The sequence below is a fragment of the Myxocyprinus asiaticus genome, chromosome 10, assembly GCF_019703515.2.
Source record: "Myxocyprinus asiaticus isolate MX2 ecotype Aquarium Trade chromosome 10, UBuf_Myxa_2, whole genome shotgun sequence".
In the NCBI taxonomy this organism is placed as follows: Eukaryota; Metazoa; Chordata; class Actinopteri; order Cypriniformes; family Catostomidae; genus Myxocyprinus; species Myxocyprinus asiaticus.
The window spans coordinates 21,701,279-21,725,137 of NC_059353.1; the positions used below are offsets into that span (position 1 = coordinate 21,701,279).

The 23,859-nt window shown below is 38.7% G+C and overlaps 1 protein-coding gene across 8 annotated transcripts in view; it reads left to right on the plus strand.

The window, feature by feature from the left end:
- Positions 1-23,859, plus strand: part of LOC127447091 (diacylglycerol kinase beta-like) — a 220,552-nt gene that overhangs the window by 128,506 nt on the left and 68,187 nt on the right. For 7 of the 8 annotated variants that reach the window (XM_051708618.1, XM_051708619.1, XM_051708624.1 and 4 more), the window contains 3 exons: positions 3,271-3,356; positions 9,336-9,425; positions 16,751-16,911. In XM_051708618.1, the coding sequence (XP_051564578.1) occupies positions 3,271-3,356; positions 9,336-9,425; positions 16,751-16,911 (337 nt within the window). The remainder of the gene's footprint in view (positions 1-3,270; positions 3,357-9,335; positions 9,426-16,750; positions 16,912-23,859) is intronic. The other variant, XM_051708621.1, reaches the window with a different exon arrangement.

The following is a 23,859-nucleotide window of genomic DNA, read 5'->3' on the forward strand; positions in this document are numbered from 1 at the left end:
GTGCAGAAATTCAATAAATACCACTGGTCATTGTAATTTATACAGTATACTGTATATATATATATATATATATATATATATATATATATATATATATATATATATATATATATATATATATTCATTCATTTGTTTTTGTTTTTCTTCATTTTAATGGAGTTTTTTTTTTTTTTTTTTTAAATTAGCTAGTCATTCCAGAAACTGTTGGTCTCTGTAGTTTGTCAAGCCTATTTATTTGTTTATATATATATATATATTTTTTTTTTTTTTTCTCCTTTTTAATGGAGTTTTTGTTGGGCGTTAGCTAGTCATTCCAGAAACTGCTGTGGCCTATGTCACAAAGCAGGATTAAGAAGCTAGCTAGATAAGTTTAAACTTAGTTTAAGTGAACCCTAAATTCATGGTACCAGTAAAGTGGATAGGCTTTCATCGGGGTTCCTTGCCATAGTAACATACACTAATCGGCTAACCTGCTCCGGGGCAGGTTATGTTCCCGATTAAAGATCTCATCCAGATTCTGGACCAATCAGCTGTGAGCAAAGTGACAGTCACTCCCCCAAGTATCTCTCACTCCAATTTAAAGTGCACTTCAAAGAGACAATTTTAGAAATTTACAAAATACGCTATTTATGATCATTATTTATTGCAAGAAATATATTTTGCCAGTCTTGCATTTGTTTAAAGACACTTAAATTTTTTCCCAATCATTTCCCCACACTGACCATAAAATATGTATGAATAAATAAACCTAAATTAATTATATAATTTCAAGTAAGATATTAATACAATATCAATAATGATCGAATGACTTTAAAATATAAAAACTTAATCACTCCACAATACAGCTACTGTAGATATATCAGAAAAGTGTGAATGCCACCCAAACCCCTTCTTATTAGGATTTACTGGCAGAGATGCCATGAACAAACAGTATTTCACTTGAAGTTCAATAAAAGCACACTAGCACACCAAATATGTCTTTATTGTGTCTTATGCTGCTAGAAAGAAAGATCAAATAAGTCTTTATTAGTGCATACCATCTACTCATTTAACAATTGCTCACATTTTAATTATTCAATAGTGTATTACAGTTTTTCTCAATCGCTTTGAAACAATCTTAACATTCTCTAACCTGTAAGTGCAATTGTCACAACTGTTTTATGGGACATCACAATTCTATTGCATGTCTGCAAAATGTAGTAACTCACCCAAAACATTTAATTCATGCTTCAAAACCTAGTTCTGTGTCAGTAAATTGGCCAATGCCACCAAAATGAAAAGTTTTTTTGTCATCGAGTGAGCCGTACTGGTCAAAATGTTAAGATGTTTTTTTCGCCATGGCAGTCAACCCTGGAAATGTTTGATATATACAAATTTCATTTTTGTTCTACATTTTTGTTGACTGACTGCTTATTGTACTATACAAGAATGTCAGTTTTGTCTCGCTGAATGCTATTGTGTATCACACTGAGCTTTTTAGATATCAATTTCAACAGTAGGTAAAAGTTTACTGGGAAAAGTCAATACTGTACAATGCTGTAGTACACAGAAAGAGGAAATGCACATTTGTATGTATACAGTAAAAAAAAAAATTGTAGTAATGTGTTACATGTAAACAGAAAATTCACATTTGCATGTACATTTTTACACATTTCTTACATGTAAAGTCATATATAGTGAACAGAAAATTGCCACAAAATGATATCCATGAAAAAAATTTAAATAAAAAAACCTGCAACAATGAAAAAACATTCCATGTCATAGATATTTATGGAATATACATGTATGTCTGACAGATTTTGATAATTGAATGGATAATTTTGCATGTGATGGCTCACACGATGAAAGAATGTTTAGAAGTTGTGAAGAGTATGACAATTTCCCTGAGAATCAACTTATCAGTTTTGATCAGCAAGCCATGTGTATTTAGTTATTGTGCAAATTGTGCAAATTGTGCAAATTGTGTTATTGTGCAAATTGTAGACAGTTGTACTTACTCTTTTGCACACATGTACCAAAATATGTGCAATTTGCTTAAATGAATAAGAAATTCAAATCTGGTGTGAACAAGAAACTAATTGTTCAGAGATTTGAACAATGTTTTGAAGGAAAAAAAAATTATCATTCGAGAATTGAGCCAAAGCGATTAAGAAAAACTGTAATGTCTAGTAGTATTAAATGATATTAAGTTAGTAAGTTCAGTTACTGTAATACTAAAGCCTTTCATTTCAGCTTTTTTAATTTCAAATCAAGATATTAAACTTTTAAAATTACAAGCCTGAATGTTCTTGTTGTGGACCTAGGCCTATATAAAGTTACTTTCACATCGATATATTATCTTTTTTTATATTTTCATCACATTACATTTTAGCAGCAGCAGCAATGTTCCCTTCTTGCTGTGTAAATGCCTTTAAATTCTTTATCATTTACTAGTGATCCTCTGTGCTGTGTGAATATATTATAATTATTCATAATTTCATAGTGATTATTCGTGTTGTGTAAATGTGTTTTGATTGATCATATTTTTTAACGTCCTCTTATGCTGTGTTATAACTGTGTTTAAATTCTTATAATTTATCATAATTTTCATAAACATCTTCAGTGGAGAAGTAAATCTTGCTGACTCTTTCACGAGATGTGACTCACACTGTCTCGCACGCAACTGGCTGTTCGCTTCATTCATGTGATCGCGCTTGTGAACTAATCATAACCTCGGGATCAAACTCTGAATTGATAGAGAAAGTTGGTAAGGAGCATCTTGATACCACTTAACACTAATCCAGCCTGATTGGATTTGGTGAGTTTTGTCAAACTAAAACCAATCCTGGAATCAAGAATTTGCTCAGCCTTTTTGTGATATATGACACTGGTCTCTGTGGTTTGGCAAGCCTATTTATTTGTTTGTTTGTTTGTTTGTTTCTCCTTTTTAATGGTGTTTTTGTTGACATTAGTTAGTCATTCCAGAAACTGCGGGTCTCTGTAGCTTGGCAAGCTTTTATTTATTCAGCTGTTTTCGCTCATGTGCCCTCCATTAAATTGATTTCTCTGTTTTCAAACTTGAGAATAAACACAAATCTACTTCAGACCAATAGTAAACTGTACTCTGCTACAGAGAAATGCTGCAGATGCTGTAGATTGTTGGGTAGCATCGCTTTACAGCAATGTTGTCACAGCACAAGAGGAAGCACTTTAATTACAGGACTCAAGATATCTTTCATGCAATAACACATGAAAGGTAAACTACCATTGCATTGTTTTTATGTCTGCCAGGCTCAACTTTTTTCGAGACGTGCCTGATTTCCGTGTGTTGGCCTGTGGAGGCGATGGAACAGTGGGGTGGATTTTGGACTGCATTGGTGAGTATGCATTAGTAATAATTAACTTTGTTTCACAGACTTATGTAATAGTTTATCAGACTATCCAAGCAGCTATGCCTCTTATGAAGCTGTTCTTTCAACATCACTTTTGTCTTTCAAAGATAGTGTCTGCTCGTTTGACCAAAGCAATTACTGTATCTAAACATCAAATGTCTACATTTCAGATAGAGTTCATGGTATTAAATGCACTATGCAAATGGTTTTGTGCATTAGATATTTGCTGCTCAGGGGCATCTGACTGTGAGTAATGATGGACCTGAATAACAGGGGCCCTCACTGGAGGGGGGCCACAGAAAGGCTTCATTGATATTCCATTCTATTATCATTTGTTATATATATATATATATATATATATATATATATATATAGTAATAACATTCTATTGGTTGGAATAAAACATTGCAAGACTCTGTTTTCCACCTGTAAAAATGGGGAGTTCCCCTATTATCTCCCTTGTCTCCTCCCATGTTAGTGACCCCCACCCCAATAAAAGTGAAAGTGGTCTAAGCCTCATATCCCAAAAGCATCGTAAGCCTAAGTAGATCATAGAATCCATCTTACGATTCATCTTTGTTTTGCAGCCCGTTTCCCAAAAGCATCGTAATTTAAGTAGTACTTGAAATTGCTCGTAGATTTACGAGTGCTCTGATGTACAGTACTAAGAGCATCATAAGCACATAGACGCGAAATTACACTTGATACAATTTAAATACCTACACTTTAAATATCTACACTTTATGCTAAAACTTTAATATCAGGATACCTATGTTTTATTTATTTTGTATTTTAACAGACAAGTCTAATAATAATAAAAATAATAATAACGAAATGCATAAAATAGATAGTCTATATAAATGGATGAATAGATTAATTAGTAAACAAATTAAGTTATTTGTTTAATTATTTTTTAATTGGTAAAAGCAAAGTGGTGGCATGATTGATGCAGACAACTGTATAAATTAAAATCAGAGAGACAAGAAAAAAGTCAATAGCTGCATGAAAATCATCAGTATATATTGGCTCATCATCCTTGTCACCGCTTCCAATCTGACACCCAAAGATGGTCTCGCCAGCAAGTTGTGTCGCACCACACATGCAGCATTGCTGTACCGTTATAAATTTTGGGAGTAAAGAGCAGACCTCCACTTTATTGGTGAATGTCCATAAAGCGCATCTTCCAAATGTTTCCTTATTTTGTGCTGCATGATAACACGGTGAACCTCGTAATATTCAACAAATGCCTGTAATTAGCAGGATCATACATGGGCCTCCGCTATCTTCACTAATCCTGGAAGCTTTCATATTGAGAGAAATTTGAGAAAGCCTGATTATGGAAGCAGATTGTGTAAAAGAAATAGATTGTTCTGCACAACATTATTGTAAAACAATATGTAACTAAAGCTGCAAGCAGCGATGAATGGGCCCTCGCACCCTGGTGCACATTGGGGCTGCTGTGCCAGGGGAACGGCATTCAATTTTTGTAGCACTTTTTATGTTATAATGTATTTCATTCTTCAGGTCATGTATTTGTATGTAATTTTGAGAGGACAGGAGAGTTAAGGAGGTAAAGGCTTTTTATTTCACAACAAATTTTATCAAAGATACGGAAATAACATCAGAATAATGATACTGACATATATCCTGACAGAATCTTATATCACAGCAGATATTTAAACAAGACAACGCATTTGTCTCAGGCAGTTTAGTAGGCCTACTAAACTTTCCTGAGGTAAGACACTTATTACTTCACAACAAATACGACTTTTATAACTATACATCAAAACATGTCACTTCCTGTTGCCAGTAGGTGGCGCTATGACTATAACTTAATATTGGCATGTAGGTGTATTCAGGCCAGGACTGTTATCAAACATGTCAAGTTTGGGGCAGATTGGACATTGTATGTTTGAGTTACAACATCTTCCTGTTTCATGGCGAAACATCGAACTATGCCAGGCCGCCACGGATACGCCGTACAAAGAAAACTCAAAAGCTTCGCCATTTAGCATCGCAAAGGCCTTTAGATTAGACTGACCGAATATGATGTTGATCTGATTTATTCTCTAGGAGAAAAACTGAGCAAAAATCACAGTGGCTGACTTCCTGTTGAATTTAGGACATGGTTCTGGAGACTTTTTTGTAGGTATTGGCATGTTACACAATTTTACAGATTTTTGTACGTGTAGGTGAAACGTAGTGTAAAGGGCACATCGTTGAAAGTTTGTAGGTGGCGCTATCGAGCCATTTTGCCACACCTCATTCTGAAACCCATATCAGGTATACATTTTCGCCACTTCTGATGCGTTTCCAAAGTTTCATGAGTTTTCGAGTATGTTTAGGCCCTCAAAAATGCGATTCATTTGGGGAAAAAATTATAAACGCCTAGAAGAACAATAGGGTCCTCGCACCATCGGTGCTCAGGCCCTAAATATGTGGTTGATTAGGTCGAATATTTAAGAAAATATTTTTAAACAAATATTAGCAAGGTAAATTACAAATAATTGTAAAGTTACGCACAAATATAATGAAGTTACAATGACGAGCTGCACTATATGGTCACATTTCAGCACTGTCACAAGGACAGCGAGTCTCTTAAGTAGCACTTAAAGTGCATCCTTGCTGTTTAATGTTAAGTGCAGTTTTGGGAAACGCACATAAAAAATAACGAACGTTCGTAAAATCGCTCATAAAAAACGCTCCTGGCTGGGTATCCCGATAACGTTGCAACTTAAGCTTTTACGATCATCTTAACTAACGTTGCTCGTTATTTTACGATGAAGTAACACCTGTTTCCCAAACCAGCACGTAGATTGCTCATTATAAAGTTGAACTTAAGTGCTTCATTACGGAGCTGTCCAGTCCAAATTGGTGCTGATCACTTTCGCCAGTATGTCCAGGAGGTTGTCTTCTCAACTTGAAAATAATATGAAAATACTAACAAACATGGAAGTTGTTTGTAACCTTGTCGAGGTGCCAAAATGTATTAACTATTACAGAATTGAATTAAAGAAATAATGATGGCTATAGTAAGATGGAGTTTAATATGTATTGATGCTCAATCGTAGAGATTAATGAAAGTGACGCAATAAATGCATGTAACGTGAATGTAGGCCAGCCGATTTTAAACATCCATTGGAGGAAGGAGGAAGAAGAAGAGGAAGAGAGAGAGAGGGAATCTATCATTGCACACTCTTACTCTAATCTCCTTTTATAACCAAATGTTAATTATTTATTAGGCATATTTATTTAACTTTTAAACTGCATGGTCACATTACTCACATATGTCTTCTTAAATAATCTGTTTAATAAGAACAAATCGTCTTTCTATTGCCATTACAATTATGCTTATCAAAGAAGGCTAAAATAACGTTATACTGCATTACGTATCTTGAAATTTAGATCACGTAGCATGCTCAAACTGTGGAGACTGCCTATTGATTTCATAGCGATTTTTTTTCAACACTTTTTTTTATCCTCTGAAATAGTTTACAATGGCTTTCCAATGATCAAAATATATTAATACAATTTATTAAATGTCCCATTGTCTTTGATAAACTGTGAAAGATGCCAAAAAGATATGTTTAAGTTGCACTTAATGGACTTCAGAGCGGTTCAAAGCTCTCGTTCATTTACAAACGATTTTATGAACTACTTAGATAACGATGCTTTTGGAAAACGCACCTTAGAGATTAAGTACTACTTAAGTGCTACCAAGGGCACTTCACATGTTTCCATTGATCATGGTATAAATATGGGGGGGTGGGGGGGTTGTACTTGCTTGTTACCTCTTGTTAGGGTTAAGTGGGTTACCCCCATCCCCCCTGGAATACAAATTTGGTGCTATGCCCCTGTTGCTGCTATTTCACTTCTGCATTCCCCCTAGGGAATCAGTGTCAACCCATTCATCTGTAAACATTTGAAAAATGTGGATATCCTTCTCGTTCTTTGATGTGGCTCTTATGAGGCAGATATACTGTATAATCATGATGTTTAACAGTCCTCTGAAAGAACATTATTCACAAATCATTGTTTCTAGGAAGCACATAGACTATGACCTCTTTTACTGTATGTGAGTGGATTCAGGATAGCAGTAGAGAGATAATGGCCTGCCTTTCCCCCTTCTGACAGCCATATTGATGTTAATGGATGAGCGCTGGAGAGGACCCTGCATGGCCAGTGGTATATATCGCCCTTAAGTGCTGATTTAGAATCAGTTTGGTTTCCAAACCTTTCGCTTAAAATTACAATTGGTTGACGACACTGATACCTGAACTGTGCTCTTTATCCCTTTAGAAACTCCCAAAACTGTCTTAGTGGAAAAGTCAGGCATGTATGTGATTCGATGTGCAAAATCATGCAATGAAAAAAAAAAAAACTTTTTAAAAAATTGTCAATGAAAAAAAACATAAAAAAAATAAAATTAAAACTTGACATTTGAAAATAAACTAATATGCATTTTTATGACACCAAAACTTCAGTATATTGTAAAATTGGTTATAAATAACTATTAATAATTTTTTATCCTCATGCCATCCCCGATGTGAATGACTTTCTTTCTTCTGCTGAACACAAACGAATATTTTTTAAGAAAAATATCTTACCTCTGTAGGTCCATGTAGGCTCACAATGCAAGTTAATGGTGACCAGAACTCCAAAAGCTCCAAAAAGAATATAAAGGCAGCATAAAAGTAATCCATAAGACTCCAGTGATTTAATTAATGTCTTCTGAAGCTAATTGAAAGGTGTGGGTGAGAAACATCATTTAAGTCCTTTTTTACTATAAATTCTCCTCCCTGCCCTGTAGGTGACGATATGCACAAAGAATGTGAATCGCCAAAATCAGAAGATGAAGAATGTGAAAGTGAAAAGTAAAGTAGAGATGTAAAGTAAAAAAGGAAATATTGATCTGTTTCTCACCCACATCTATCATATCGCTTATGAAAACATGAATTTAACCACAAGAGTTTTAAGGATTACTTTATGCTGCCTTTATTTGCTTTTCAGACCTTCAAAGTTCTGGCCACCATTCACTTGCATTGTGTGGGCCTACAGAGCTGAGATATTTTCCTAAAAATCTTTGTTTGTGTTCAGCAGAAAAAAGAAAGTCATACTCATCTGGGATGGCATGAGGGTGAGTAAACAATAAGAGAATTTTCATTTTTGGGTGAACTATGCCTTTAAGGGCTAAACAAATTAAATTGATATCAGTTAACACATTAACTTGGGTAGCCCTAAAATACATAAAATAAAAACTAAATATACAAGGGGAAAGAAAACTTACACTGAACTGAATCTAGGAAACACTGAAAAAGTAAACTAAATTGAATGGACAAATAGAAAATTATATAGTAAAAAAAATATTCACAATTGAAGCCTGTCCTGGCAGCCGTAAGTACTGATTTACAGTACGAGCAGCTTTTCCTTTTAGCTTCCAAATCAATGTTTGCATTAGAGCTGCTCTGCGATCAGTTCTTGCTTTCCTCAATACAAGAGAAATAAACAAATCTTTCTTGAATTATGTTTGTAAGAATGTTATATAGGAGTGATGCAAATTGATGTATATAAGTCCAACCTCAATTTCATTTACAATATAAATAAGCAGAACCAATTTGATTACGCAAATTAGTTTGAGTAATTTTTGCGCACCAAACAGAAGTGCTAAAAAAATATATTTTTAAACAGGTTTCCCTAACACTCCCCCCATTTGACATTGTTTGGTCAACTGGTAGTCCCCTCCCAAACTCAAATCATTGGTTGAGCCATTTGACATGTCAGGCTGCTGAGCAATGTTTTGAAAGCACCTAAGAGCCACAGTGTTTACACATTTCAGGGAAATCACAGCATAAGTGCTATACTTATAGTTGACTCTGCACATTAAGGTAGGATAGGGGGAAGGATTTTCACATAAAAAAATACACACATCAGCTTTAATCGTCCTTTCTTTTTGTCCCTCAACAGATAAGGCAAATTTTGCTCGGGACCCCCCTGTCGCAATCTTGCCACTGGGAACAGGGAATGACCTTGCTCGCTGCCTGAGATGGGGCGGAGGTGAGAAAGCATCAGAGACTGTCCACCAGCAGTTTGGATGGAATTACTCAAGGCCATTGAAATGAAACTTTCCTTTGCAAAACCACTCAAGTTAAAATTAGGCTTTAAATACCTTGAATCTGAACACAATCCTGTATAAACCCTTCAAAAATATTTTGAGACTGCTTTCTTTTAAACATTTCCATGTACAGACCTGAGGAGAAGGTTTATACAGTAATAATCATGGCATTTGATCATTATTATCTGAATTCTCTAGTCACATGAATAAGACGGCATTAGTGGATTCAGATTTAAAAATGCATAAACTCCAGCTAGGATTTGGTGAGACCATTCTGAAATTCAGGATTTTAATGTGTGATTTACATAAAGAAAAGGCCAGGACAAGTGCTTACCCAGTTTAGCCAGTGAAGTATACAAATATTTTAATCTGTGGTTAAAAAAGTTTCTAAAGTCAGCAGAGTTAACATTACTCATCAGCAGACCCAGATGGAATTTGTGTATGCAGAACTCAAAATTGCGACATCAGTCGTTCATAAACATTCTACAAATTTCCCATCCCTTGCATGTTTTCTTATTAAATATTTTGTCTAATTTGATGATGCTTTTAGCTACTAATAAGAGTATAGTACTCTCAACTCCACTTAACACATTTTACTATTTTTAAATCTCTTCAGCAGAATTCCACAGATTTTGCCTTAAAATCAGCACAGAAAATGCAAATAAAGTCTGCAGATTCCATCTCGTCCTGCTCATCAGAGATAAATGCACAATACCTTGATTTTTATTTTTATTTCATTTTTATTGATTTTTATTCTTTGGCATAAGTGTATATTTTAAAACACCATTTGCCTTCACTTGTTTATTGTATATATTCCTGCAGTGAGACAAATATTGTGTAAAATATGAGTTAGTTTCCGCAATTTTGCATACATCTAATTTTCTAGCATTATAAATGTATATATCATTGTATTATATAAATACACATAATCACAGGTATTTCGCATCAACTACTGTATAGACTCGCAACTCACTTGTCGACAAGAGAAATGTCACCAGAGATTTTATTCCAGCATTATTATATATTTGTGTTCTTGATTAGATATGTGGGTTTATACAGCTGGCTATGATGGAATGATATGCATCTGTGAGCTTGCGTCTGCGTGTAAGACAGGTGTGCATGCTCTTGTAAAGGCTGCTGAATTAATTGGCCTCATATCAGTGTTTCCTGTGTGAGCATGTGTGCGGTTTGTAAGTGAGCGCAGTGTTTTGTGCAAATGTATTCTTAATTTCATTTGGATGGTAGGCTGGTTTTTCTCTCAGTGTGAGTTGATTGACTTTGAAACATGTGTATCACCTGTATACAGTTAAGAGCTGCTATGTGAACATAACTTTATGTAACGTACGGCTGGTGTAGACATGTTTTGTTCAGAAAGGTAGAATGATCACATGGGTGTCATCATCACACATGTGCTTTTCCTCCCTGGGTTGCCAGACGGGAGTCAATATCCCCACCTGATCACAGTATGATGGCCCTCGTTATGAGATGGCACCTCTATTATGGTCATCTAACATATTGCCTCTGTATCCTGCCTGTTAGAACTATGAAGTAATTGCAGTTCATCTACCTCAGGGATCCTCTCTTTTATCATGTAATTTGGAAGGGTTGCCAGGCATAGGTGGAATCCTCTCAGGTCATGGAGTTTAGCCCCTTGGTGGTGTAATAAATCAGTTGCGTTAATGTCTTACTGTATGTCATCTGGATGGGTTAGCTCTGTTTTTTTTTAAGGAATAGTTCACCCAAAAATTGAATTCTGTCATTATTAACTCACCCTCATGTCATTCCTAATCTGTATGAACACAAAATTAGAAATGTTGAGAATGTACTGGTCACTCTTGCACACTTTACATGCAATTTCATTGAACGGGGACTGGAACTTTTGATGATTCAAAAAGGACACAAAAGCACCATTAAAGTATCATTGTTATCCACTTATATTCCATGTCTCCTAAAGCCATACAATAGGTTTGAGTTAAGAAACAAACTGAAAATTAAGTCTTTATTCACTGATAATCTTCCTCTTCACTGAACTATTAATAAGAGAACTACTGTGACTGGATCATTGTCAAATCATTTAAACCAGCTTTGTAAACTAGAACAACAGATTAATTGAAAAGTTCTGACAAAAGAATGATTCGCACAGAAAACAGAATTGTTGTTATTCTCTTATGAGCTGATTTTCGGTGAATAACAACTTAGAATCCTCACACAAAGAAGAAGTATACCTTTACAAAACTTGAAATATATAGTGCATCTGTTGATTTGACCACTTTTATGATTCCTTTTGGAAGCTTGATTCATTAATTTCATTTACATGGACAAATAGATAGACGTTTATTGCAAGAAAGCTGCTTAAGGCTGGAGAGCAGTGTTCCCATTTACAACTACTGTGTTTGTGACTCTCTTTTTCTCCTGTATATATGCGGTTGGGTAAGTCAGCAGGTTTATCTAGAGCAATGGAATTTCCCAGAGAAACTTGTGTAAATAACAAACATGGGATCAGAGGAAGACTTCGCAATTTTATTATCTGCTTTGCTTTATTTTCAGATATTCAAGGGTTGTTGATGTGTTTGTTTCCTTTCCTGCAGCGGAACTGTGCTACAATAGTGGGGTTTCCCTCTTGCATAAAACTCTGGGATTCCCCCAATGTATTTGAATGCATATATGCATATGTGAGGGACAGTAGTCAATATTTTAGAGGGGTGTGTGTATAAATGGGTACGTTTTATATTTTCCCACTGTTCTCCCAGAAATGTTGAATTCTTTCTGCTGTGTTTAATTGTTGATATTATGTACAGCTCCATCCTTTGACGTTAGTTATCCGGTTCCCTATCTTTCACTCACTCGATGTTGTGTCGATGTAGTGACACTAGGGGTCACTCTTAGGAGCCCCAAACACCTCTGCTTTTTTTTAAAAAGGCCAATGGGAATTGGCGAGTGGAATTTGCATGCCACTCCCCTGGACATACGGGTATAAAAGGAGCTGGTATGCAACCACTCATTCAGATTTTCTCTTCGGAGCCGAGCAGTTGTATTCAGTGCACTGAATTCAATTCCCTCCAAAGACGCACCTCAAAACTGCTGGATTTAAGGCGCATTTCAGCAGGCTCTCCCCCTCTGCACCCGTGGAGTGTAGAGAACGCCCATGGGCGCTTCGGCAGAGCGAAAATAAGAGAGTATATTCTAAAAGAGTATATTTTCATTAACAAAAAGAGCGGCACACACGGAACGTCTTTTTAAAGATGCCTTTCCTTTTGTGTGTTATTCCTGGTTGCGGTCGTTATCTCTCCGCTTCTGACGGCCACGATCGCTGTCTTACGTGTCTGGGCACTGCCTACGCAGAGACATCGTTCATGGATGAGTCATGTCCTCATTGCGAGAACATGACCATGGCAACGTTGCTGTCGCGGCTTGCTTTCGCAAGCCACCCCAGCGGCTCCCCGCACCAGTCCTTCTAGCTATGGGTTTGAGGCCGTGTCAGTTAGCACTGGGGGCGATTTGGGGACATCAATGGGTCCACCTCCGCCGGTTATCCCCGCACGGATCCTCCCATTCCCCAGCACGCTCGCTTGCCCCGATCGGGCTCTCGCACGAGACCACCGGCTTGTCTCAGCGTGAATTCGACTTCTTGTTCGGAGCTCGGGAAGACGATGAGTTATCGAGCGCAGCATTGGAGAGCGGGCTCATGCAGTCTGACGCAGACTCCTGGGGCATCCTCCTGCAGCAACAACACCGGCTCCGCCACAGCCCACCCCCGTGGCCCAGCGTGGAGCCCTCCGCAGGAAGCAGACACCACCTGTCTCGTGGCCAGCCGCTAAGAACCTGAGGAAGGCTTCAAAGCCCCCCCCCGAGACGGGCGACCCAGGGGCGAGGAGACCCGCTTCTCTGGAGCTGGTCGACAGACCACTCCATCCCCCGGTGGAGGGCCGGGAGGAGAATCTTTTGTCACCGCATGCCCAGGAGGCTGCGGCACCCAAAAGCCTGACAAAAGAATGGTTTCCTTGTCTCCTGGGTCACATGTCCGGTGCGCATGGCCGTTGTTATGACCACCGTCCCATTTTGGCAGGTAAGGCGCTCCAGCAGTGGACCCCCCGCCCCTGTGCGCCCAGCTGTGGCACAAACACGCCCACACGGGATGGACTAGTGGATTACGGGGACGAGATCCCTCCTCCCTCCTCCTCGGCTGATCTTATGGTGGGCAGCAGGAGCCAGGTAAGTGCTTCAATGTTCCTGGACTCAGCACAGCCACGAGGCCCCACCCACCGGTACGTCCGACGTGATCATTCCCTTGGTCCCCCTCGCCTGGAGTTTGGGCACGTGGCTCGCGCTTTCCAACCCATCGCGATGGCTGACCTGGACCGTCTGACTTGGTTACGTGATTCAGTTTGCCAGGCGACCGCCCAGGTTCAGCGGCATCCACTTCACCTCGGTGAAGGGTGAGAACACCACTACCTTGCGTGGGGAGTTCGCTACCTGGCTCCTGGACTGGCCTGCGGCTGCGTTGGCACATCAACTGCCTAGAGTTGTTGGCAGTACTGCTCAACCTGCGGAGGTTCCGGCCGCTGATCCAGGGCAAGCATGTGTTGGTCCGGACGGACAACACAGCGACGGTAGCATACATCAACCATCAAGGCGGTCTATGCTCCCGTTGCATGTCACAACTCGCCCGCCGTCTCCTCCTCTGGAGTCAGCAGCGCCTCAAGTCACTACAAGCCACTCACATCCCGGGCGACCTCAACACCGCAGCGGACGTGCTGTCACGTCAGGTTACCCTCAGGGGAGAGTGGAGACTCCACCCTCAGGTGGTCTAGCTGATTTGGAGTCAATTCGGTCAAGCACAGGTAGACCTGTTTGCTTCCTGGGAATCCTCCCACTGCCCGCTTTGGTACGCCCTGACCGAGGCACCCCACGGTATAGATGTGCTGGCACACAGCTGGCCCCCTGGACTATGCAAATATGCGTTTCCCCCAGTGAGCCTACTTGTACAGACCCTGTGCAAGGGTAGTTCAGTGTTGTGGTAAGAGGGACACAACGTCTCATTCCCTCCATCAGGGAACGGAGGATACGAAAAGTAACCATGACGTTCCCTATCTGTCACTCACTCGACGTTGTGTCGATGTAGTGACACTACGGGTCCCTATACAAAAGGCACAACTATCTGAACTGTGTTACGTGAACTGGCGGTGTGTGACAGGCAGACCGCTGTGTGCCTCGTAGCCAGCACACCAGGCCGTTATGTAACCTCCCCCAACGCTCTTATGAGCGTCGAACGGTCCTTCAGGAACAAGTCGACTGCCCAGTGATAGGGACAGGCTAGCCCAGCCAAGGCCTCTTTTCCTCTTTTTTCTCCCCAAAAAGAGTGGAATTTGTTAACCGACTGGAAGCCATAAGTGTCTGCATCGGGGGATGTCCCTCCCAAGGGGAAGACACCGCAGAGACCACACCCCGCCCAAAAAGTGGGGGGGGGGGGGGGTATTTTGAGTGGAATACGTCACATGGTCTTAACGAGTCTTGTCGGAAGTATGTCATGTATAGAGGTGAAAGGCGCTATGCGCAAGCGGTACACCCAGCCAGCTGTCCCGGAACTTACCTGCTCGTGCCTGCTAATACACGGGACGAGACCAGCTCAACCCGGAGATTGTAGAACCTCGCAAAGGTGTTGGGTGCTGCCCAGCCCGCTGCTCTTCAGATGTCTGCCAAAGAGGCGCCACTGGCCAAGGCCCAGGAGGCCGCCACACTCCTGGTAGAGTGGGCTCGTAACCCCGCAGGGGGTGGCACGTCCTGAGCCTGATATGCCATCGCAAGGGCGTCAATGACCCAGTGGGCGATCCTCTGTTTGGAGACAGCGCTTCCTTTCCGCTGTCCACCAAAGCAGAAAAAGAGCTGCTCTGAGCTTCTAAAGCTCTGCGTGCAGTGCAAATAGATGTGTAAAGTGTGCACCAGACACAACAATGCCAAGGCTGGGTCTGCCTCCTCCTGGGACAGCGCTTGCAGGTTCACCACCTGATCCCGTAAAGGGGTCGTGGGAACCTTGGGCACGTAGCCTGGTTGGGGTCTCAGGATCACATGAGAGTAACCCGGACCGAACTCCAGGCACGATTCGCTGACAGAGAACACCTGCAGGTCCCCTACCCTTTTGATGGAAGTGAGCGCAGTCAGGAGGGCAGTCTTCAAAGAGAGTGCCTTAAGCTCAGCTGACTCCAAGGGCTCAAAGGGAGCTCCCTGTAGACCCCGAAGGACTACAGAGAGGTCCCACGAGGGGACGAGGTGTGGTCTGGAGGGATTCAACCTCCTAGCGCCTCTCAGGAACCTGATGATCAAGACATGCTTCCCCAAGTACTTACCATGAAAAGGTTTTTGAGGGTGAATAAATGTTGACAGATTTTTCAATTTTGGGTGAATTTTCCTTTAAGAGGCACAGTCACATTCATGCAAAAACTTGAGATTTTTCCAGGTTTTGATTATACATTTACAGCATCGTGCTACTTTGACAAGTTTAATCATGTGATCTTGCATTGTTTTAATTAAAGGTGATGTAAGCCATTTTTTTTTTCAATGTAAGGTATGAATACATTTTTACTACCCCCTGAAAGATATTAATTAAATAAGTGTCATGAGATATCTCACTGGTCTCTGTGGCAGCTCTAGACTCTGTAAACAGCAAACAAAATTGTGTCCACCGGCTGCAGTCTCTGATGCTTTTAACCTGTCAATCATTTTGCACGTTCTCATAATATTGTAGTTGCAGTTAATTATTTAGGCATAATGCCAATTTTATGCCATGTTGTTCATAACAGTTGTCAGTTGAGGGCGCTATTTTGCTACTGTTGTTTTTATCAACCTTTTCTGCTCATGTCAGTCTCAATAAAGCTCATATGGTATCTTTGGAGTGCGGCATCTTGGAAAAAGGGGGCATGGCTAATCCAACAGCTCAGATTGACAGCTTGTGGAAATTCTAGAACGGCTAAAATCGTTTACAGCACCTTTAAACTACAGTAACCTAGAAATTGTGATATTGTGCATCATTCATCATTATGAACAGAATAGAAGGTACATCATGTACATGTTTTTTTAATTTATTTTTTTATTGGACAGTTGGAAATTCTTGTACATATTAGATCAAAATAAGATTTAGTGCATTCTTGTGTGTGGTTACAACAGTGTGTAAAGCTGTGTTAGAGCATTTACACTTTTACTCTAGTGTTTGTAAATCACCCTAAATTTTACAGCATGTAGTTTCACGCACTGTCTGTGTTCCTGTTGGCAGGCTATGAAGGAGGCAGTCTGGTCAAATTTCTCAGGGACATCGAACACAGCACCGAGGTGCTGCTTGACCGCTGGAACATCGACATCATCCCTGATGATAAGGAGGAAAAGGGTGACCCTGTGCCCTACAGCATAGTAAACAACTATTTCTCCATTGGAGTGGTGAGAATCACACTATACTTTAACACAAATGTTTACAGCTCAAAGAGACTTAACATTATAATATCAGAAATCCATGAAAGTAAGTTGGAGTTCAGGAATAGTGCTGTTATGTTGGAACATTTCACAAGTTGTGAATGCTAAATCATCAAACCTCTTCCCTGTCATACTCTCGACACTAATTCATCAATCAGAATCTCTCACTCCCTAACTTATCCGTGTGTATTTTTAGCCAGGCTTGAGGCCAGACTTCTTTTTCAAGTAATTTGTGATTAATTAAATGTTTTCTCATGTAGCATTTGGATTAATTATTACTGTCAGAGGAACAATAGCATGTTAAAAATTTACTGATGTGATTTAATGCATCTGAAACAGTTTAATGCCTGTGACTTGATTTATTATTGCGCAGAATTCTCTTTCTCACACACAGTTGCTAAGCAACCCTCTACTGTTCAAATGTTATATCCCATGTTGTTGTTATAATGAAGCATTTATTGTGAGAGCAGTTAAATGTCAATTCAATATTTTATTAAAAAAAATAAATACACAAACTTTGTCCTTCACAAACATGTACTTTTACTTATTTTATAAACCAACTTTTAGAGCAGATTATATAAAAAATAAATAATGGGCTGAAGGAAAAAAAACAGCCTAAGACGGGCTCCTTAACTTGGCCATCTAAAAAATGGACAAACCTTTTGCGAACATAAGAAGTTACTCACTTGAAAATAAGACACGGAACCTGCAACAATTAAACTATGTGAGAAATAATTATCTTTGAGAATTATCAGTTCATCTTGAATAAAGGCAGAATTTCTGTTCAGGTACAGTCTGCAACAGTGGGGCCAGGTGGGTCTCAGTGAGCACATCTCCCTACTCTTGTTTAGCAAATGATTAATTTTTGTTCTGTTTTTAGAACAGGTTGCTATAAATAGCATGTCTACTTTCATTTTTGAAAAATGCCCAATATTCTTTTATTATCAGGCTACTAGCAGGTGGTTTGGATGAATGCTGTTTTATCTCACTGAAATGTGCCAGGTAGTCAGGCCACATTTAGAAAGGCCAGAAATAGTGCTGTGACCTGAAACAGGCCATCTTACCCAGTTGAAATGGGTGTGCGGAATGGTAGGAGGCAGACACAGGAAGGATTAGTCAAGGTGGCGTGAAAAAAAAATTACGAAGTAATGTGCCACTTCAGGGCTATTATGTAACTTGGCTTTGCATCCCACTGTCTCCAGTATGGGCTGTGTTTTCATTAGCCAACAACACAGAGCACATAAATGCCGTTGTTGTGCTATCACAGCCATAACGATATTCAGGATTATAGCACCCTTGCTTGTGTGTTATTGCTTAAATATTTGGAAATACTGTGTATTAATTAAAGATTAATGGAATCTTTGACTTTTTGATTGTTCATTAATAAATGCTATGTTTAGCATTAAATAATTTAATCATGTCTATTAATTTTTAAATGAAAGCATGCCCAAAGATAATTTCCCATAGAACTAGAAAGCTTATTATTAATCATATGCACACTTCAACAATAATTTCTCAGTCATAGTAAAAAGTAAAAATTTGCTTTTTTTTCCTGCTTTATTTAAACTTCATTAAAAACAATTTTTTAAATCATGTTTAATAGCATATTTCCTGGTAAAGAACTATATTACCCATGATCCTGAGGGGGAAATTCATCAGTCAGAGAACCAATTTATAATCAACTTTTGAATGAAAAGTTTAATATTTTCCATCGTTTTTAATTCGATTATGTAATTCGCAATGCTTTATGGGATTGAAGTTCATTCCCTCATTCAGACGTTAAGCACACAGTCTTGTACCCAGAGGTTCAAAAAATATATATGCAATGTATGCAGCGCATAGGAGCACCATGTAAAGGGAATGCAATGGAAATCGCCCCCACAGTTTTTACAACAGTTCTATAAACAAGTTAATATTAATTAACTTACATTTTAGAGACAGTATGGCTTGTTATCTTGTCTATTTTACCTCTATTAACAAAAACCACTCCAAATGAAGCTAATGCAGGATCGATTGTTGTGTGTTGCCGAGCAATGCACAGACTGGCAGCCTGTCTGAAACGACAAGAACACAAACATGTGGATTGATACAGACAGTGTGGCGTCCCAGTGCTGTCATATCAGCACCCTCAAAATGTTGCTTGTCCAATCAGATTAGAGGAACGGAACTATTGTATTCTTTTATTTCAGTGTATATAAAGGACTGATCTGTTAAGCATTGTGTGATGTTTGTTAAATGTCCTATTAATTCAAATGTTATCTTTGCAACTTTGGAATCAAAAATTAGTATGTTCTTAATCAAGGGAACATTACTGAATGCTGATGTAAAATTTGTGTCAAAACAAAATGGAGAGTACAAAACCATGACACAGTGTATTGTGGTTGTCAGGTGTGTGTCAGCCCATCTGATGATGATAAAGTTTGGTGGTTTAAAGAGGCTGGGTAACAAACAGTGCTGACTATGAATGGACAATGGCTTGTACTGTGGACCCTGAATCTTGTGACGGGGTGGACTGACTGCGCCATGTGGGTCTTTGCGGGACTGGCACAGATGTTATTTCTCACAAGACAGAAATAAAATATGTATTTTTTTTTTAAACGCTTTGTTTGACACTTAAAGTTGAACTGTGTAATTATTTAGGTTAAAATACATTTTTTCTATCTCAGCTTAATGTGCAGAGACTATAAGTAAGCCATTCGTAGGTTGATTACCTAAAAAATGTTAAACATTCTAGCTCTTGGTGCTTTTAAAACATTGTTTGTTTAAGTATCCCGACACAGCCATGTTGGCTCAACCAATGCTGTGGTTTTTGGATGAGACAATCTGTTTGTTTGATCAGTGGAAGACAGGGAGAGTGTTCAGGAAACCTGTTTGGAAACAGCCTTAATTTTTCCAATTCTGTTTGGTGATGCTAGTGTTTCAGAAATTGCACACTTTACCTTTTAAACTGTCATGTCAAGTGACTGCTCATCAACTAATGAAAGCCACTCAATACCTAATAAATAGACCTGCACATTTTAAGTCTGGCTTGAAAACGGCCTACTTTCATGGTTGCAGTTGGTTAGATTTCAGTTTATTGGAATGCTCTGAGAATACGGGGAAGGGAGTATTGTAAGCTGCTGTCTCCCTGCTCAATGTCAGAAATCACGATACTGTGGCGTGGCATTGAGTGGCGTGGCTTGGATATGGAGCAGAGGGACAGGGTGTTGGGAGTCCAGGAGGACAGGACAGATATCTCTGCGTTGGGAGCCTCTAACACCTGCGCAAAGGTCTTTGCATTGAATTTTTGCCACAATTTATATTTTAAACCAAAACAATGTATTTATATGAAGCCATTCACACCTGAAACGAATGCTCACACTGACAAAGCGAGGTTTTTTGTTTTATGTTGAGTGTGCCGATTTTTTTGTTTTCTTGCCCGGCGATGAAATGCCCTGACCTACAAAATATGAGCTTTGGATCACTGAATGTACTGACGCCAATAATTCGCCCTCACTTTTAATGTGAAAGAGCCATTCGTCTGTGATTCGTTTCGTACTATCTTGTCGCCTCTGGTATGCAAAGGCCTTAATAAGGCAGCGCAGTGACTCATGCACTGATTTAATAATTTGTAATGCTGTTTCAGCCTTTAACATTTTCCAGACACTATCCATAGAGGTTGCCATGGCGTTTGTGGTTTCCAGGCCATTATCACCACTACCAGGGTTATGTATTTCATCATCTGTGACAGTCAGAGAGCTCAGTGTCTATTTAGCTAAACTAATAAACAATATGTGGAAAGAGAAGTAATGCTTAACGCATTGGTAAGATTTGAACATAGTAAATACGTAGTATATCCATATATGCACTGTGTCTGCCAAATAAAGAAAAGACCAAGGAGGTCTATAATACCTGGAGAGAGCTATCCATTAAAGAGCTACTCATTACAAGATAATTTTCTGTAAATCTGCTTTACAAATAAATGTATTGTAAAAAACGCTATAAAAATGACTTGACTTAACTTGGCTATCCATTAGCATTCCCATTCATCTTGATGGCAGTTGCTTGGCTGGCATAGAACATCTGCCATCTTTGCACATGGGCTAACAGAATTTCACCTAAGAAATCACCTAATCCGAAAATAACATGCGACTAATCACTCTTATGCTGCTGCGTTCCGTTAAGGCAACTATCCTTAGATGTGAACGTGAAAGGCAGACAGGGAAAAATATAAATAATTTTTTCACTTTTAAATCAGTCAGAGGCAAAATATCTACTATACTATAATGAAATATATAATATAATATATATATATAAAGAAAAAAAACATTTTGTCAGAATACACAGTGACATTTGAATGGCCATCAGTGGAGAAAGATGCTTTTTGGATCCAGATGGTATTGTTACATTCTCAGGGGGAATGAAAGACAGCAAACACACCTCGTCAGCAGCCATTAAAGACACCTCTCTTGACATCAACTTATCTGTGTTAGCAGATCACCCTCCCTGGAGTGGCGCTTGGAGATCCCGCCCTGCTGCCATCATGTTCTCGCTTTCATGGTGTCATGCAAACCTTAATCTCCAATGACACCGTCAATCCTGCCCTGGGACTGATTTCAGAGGAGTGTGTTTGCAGCAATGCATATATTAGGCTTAGTACAAAGTCACATTGCCCCTCTGTCATCTAAATAGTCCCTCAACTAATTAAGATTAGATTAAATGCCAGATGTACTTGCTAGCTTGGGGGCTGTTTCCCTTGTTATTCAAAACTATCAAGTTGCTCATTAAACAGAATAAAACAGCCTAAAATGATTTGTTGGTCTCCCAGCCTGGTCAAGCTGCTCTGTTTGCTGGGTGTAGAGGGGTTTTGGCCAGGAGATCAATTGACCAACCATTTTAGCAAGCTGAGCACCAATTTGACCAGATTGGAAGACCAGATAGATCAGTGGTAGAATAATTGTTTTAAGAAATTCTTTACCTGTGATGGCAAACATATACTGTGTCACATATTCCTTTCAAAAGCATTCTAAAGTGTTAGTTTGGTACTCAAGAAAATGTTCTTGTTATTAGAACAATTGAAAATGGTTGTGCTACTATGCGGAAATCACAATACAGTTGGTTTTTCCTCATTTGCTGAGGTATTGAGTTCTTACAAGTTGATTTACACTTGCAAGTCAAATTTTAGTTTTAAAAATAGGCAAAAAGAAACATATTTCTCCTGAAATTCAATTTTCTACTAAAGTCTATTGTTTTAGAGAGATGAAGGCTATTCCATGCATTACTGTTTTGAAAAAATAATCTCTAACCAAGATAGAGAGGGAAGTGGACTGCCATATGCACAACAAAAAGACAAGTAAATCACAGTCTCTAGTTTGAGAAACAGACTCCTCACAGATCCTAAACTAGCAGCTTCTAAATGCCAAAGACCTGCATTGCTGCAAGATGATTCTTGGACAAAAAGAAAATTAAGAATACAACATTTATTTAAATAGAAATAGCAATATGTAACATTCTAAATGTCTCTAAATCATCTCTAAGCAATTATCCAGATATGGAATGAGATTATTATGCAAACTGTTATCAACTCCTACATACCAACTGAATAAAATAAAATAAACATTTCACACAGAGTTTAGTGAGAGATATGATTGATTCAAACAATAAAAGTGGTTGTTCTGTATAGGTATTATTGCATTACAGTTGTAATAATAAAGTCTTAATTAACATTATGGTTATTTAACATATTGTGATATTATTATTAAGTAAATTGTAGCATTTGGTTACATTAATAACATTCTGTCATGCCGCGCACAGCGCGTTTTAGTTTATAAACAGATTTAGTGCTTAGAACTTTCTTCTTTGCAAAAGTTCAGAAATATTATGTATTTTTTTGTACTTTGTAATTGTTGTGAACAATTGTAGTGAAGTTAAATACTTCATTTTTAATCAGCAAAAGTAAAAGTACTATTATTTATTTATACTTAAATTTGAAAAATGTGAAAAATTTACTCAAGTACTGTAACAAGAGTAGTTGTAATTTGTTACTTTCCACCTCTGAGCTAGACCAACCCTACTGAAATAAACAGCTGGTTTGCTTGTCTAAGCTGGTCTAGCTGGTCTCCCAGTCTGGCCAAGTTGGTCTTCAGCTGGTCTAGCTGGCCTCCCAGCCAAAATGCCTGTAAAACCAGAAAACAGACCACCTTGACCTGTCTGGTAGACCAGCAAGACAAGCAAACCAGCTTAGGTTGTTAGGCTGTTTTTAGGCTTTCATACTGGTGCAAGGGGTGGTAATAATAATAACTTTTATTTGTATAGCACCTTTTAGCAACTTATCACAAAATGCTTCACAATATAAAATAAAATCAAAAACGCATAATAAAACATGACACATTCACACAGCAGTATTGAAGCAAGTCTGTACAAATGTGTATTTTAAACAAGACTTAAAAACAAATAATTGTGGGGCCTTTGCGACAAAAGCTCTATCAAATTTAGTTTTACATCTGGATTTTGGAACAGCCAACAGTTCACAACCGGAAGATCTAAGAGGTTTCGCTGTTTTGCAAGGTCTTAATAATTTTGCTAAATATTCAGGTGCCAAGCCATGTGATGCTTAATATGTAATTAATAAAATCATAAAATCAACCCTAAAACGGATAGGTAACCAATGCAAAGAGGCTAAAACTGGAGTAACATGACTTGAAGACCTTGTTCGTGTCAAAAGTCTAGCTGCCGCATTTTGCACTAATTTTAGCCATGCAATTGTGCGTTGATTTAAAATTGAAAAAAGGCCATTACAGTAATCAAGGTGAGACAAAATAAAAGCATGTATAAGCTTCTCTGTATCCCTAGAAATCAAGACATGTCTCACCTTGGAAATGTTCCTTGACTGATAAATACAAGACTGAACTAATTGCTTGACATGGTATTCAAAAT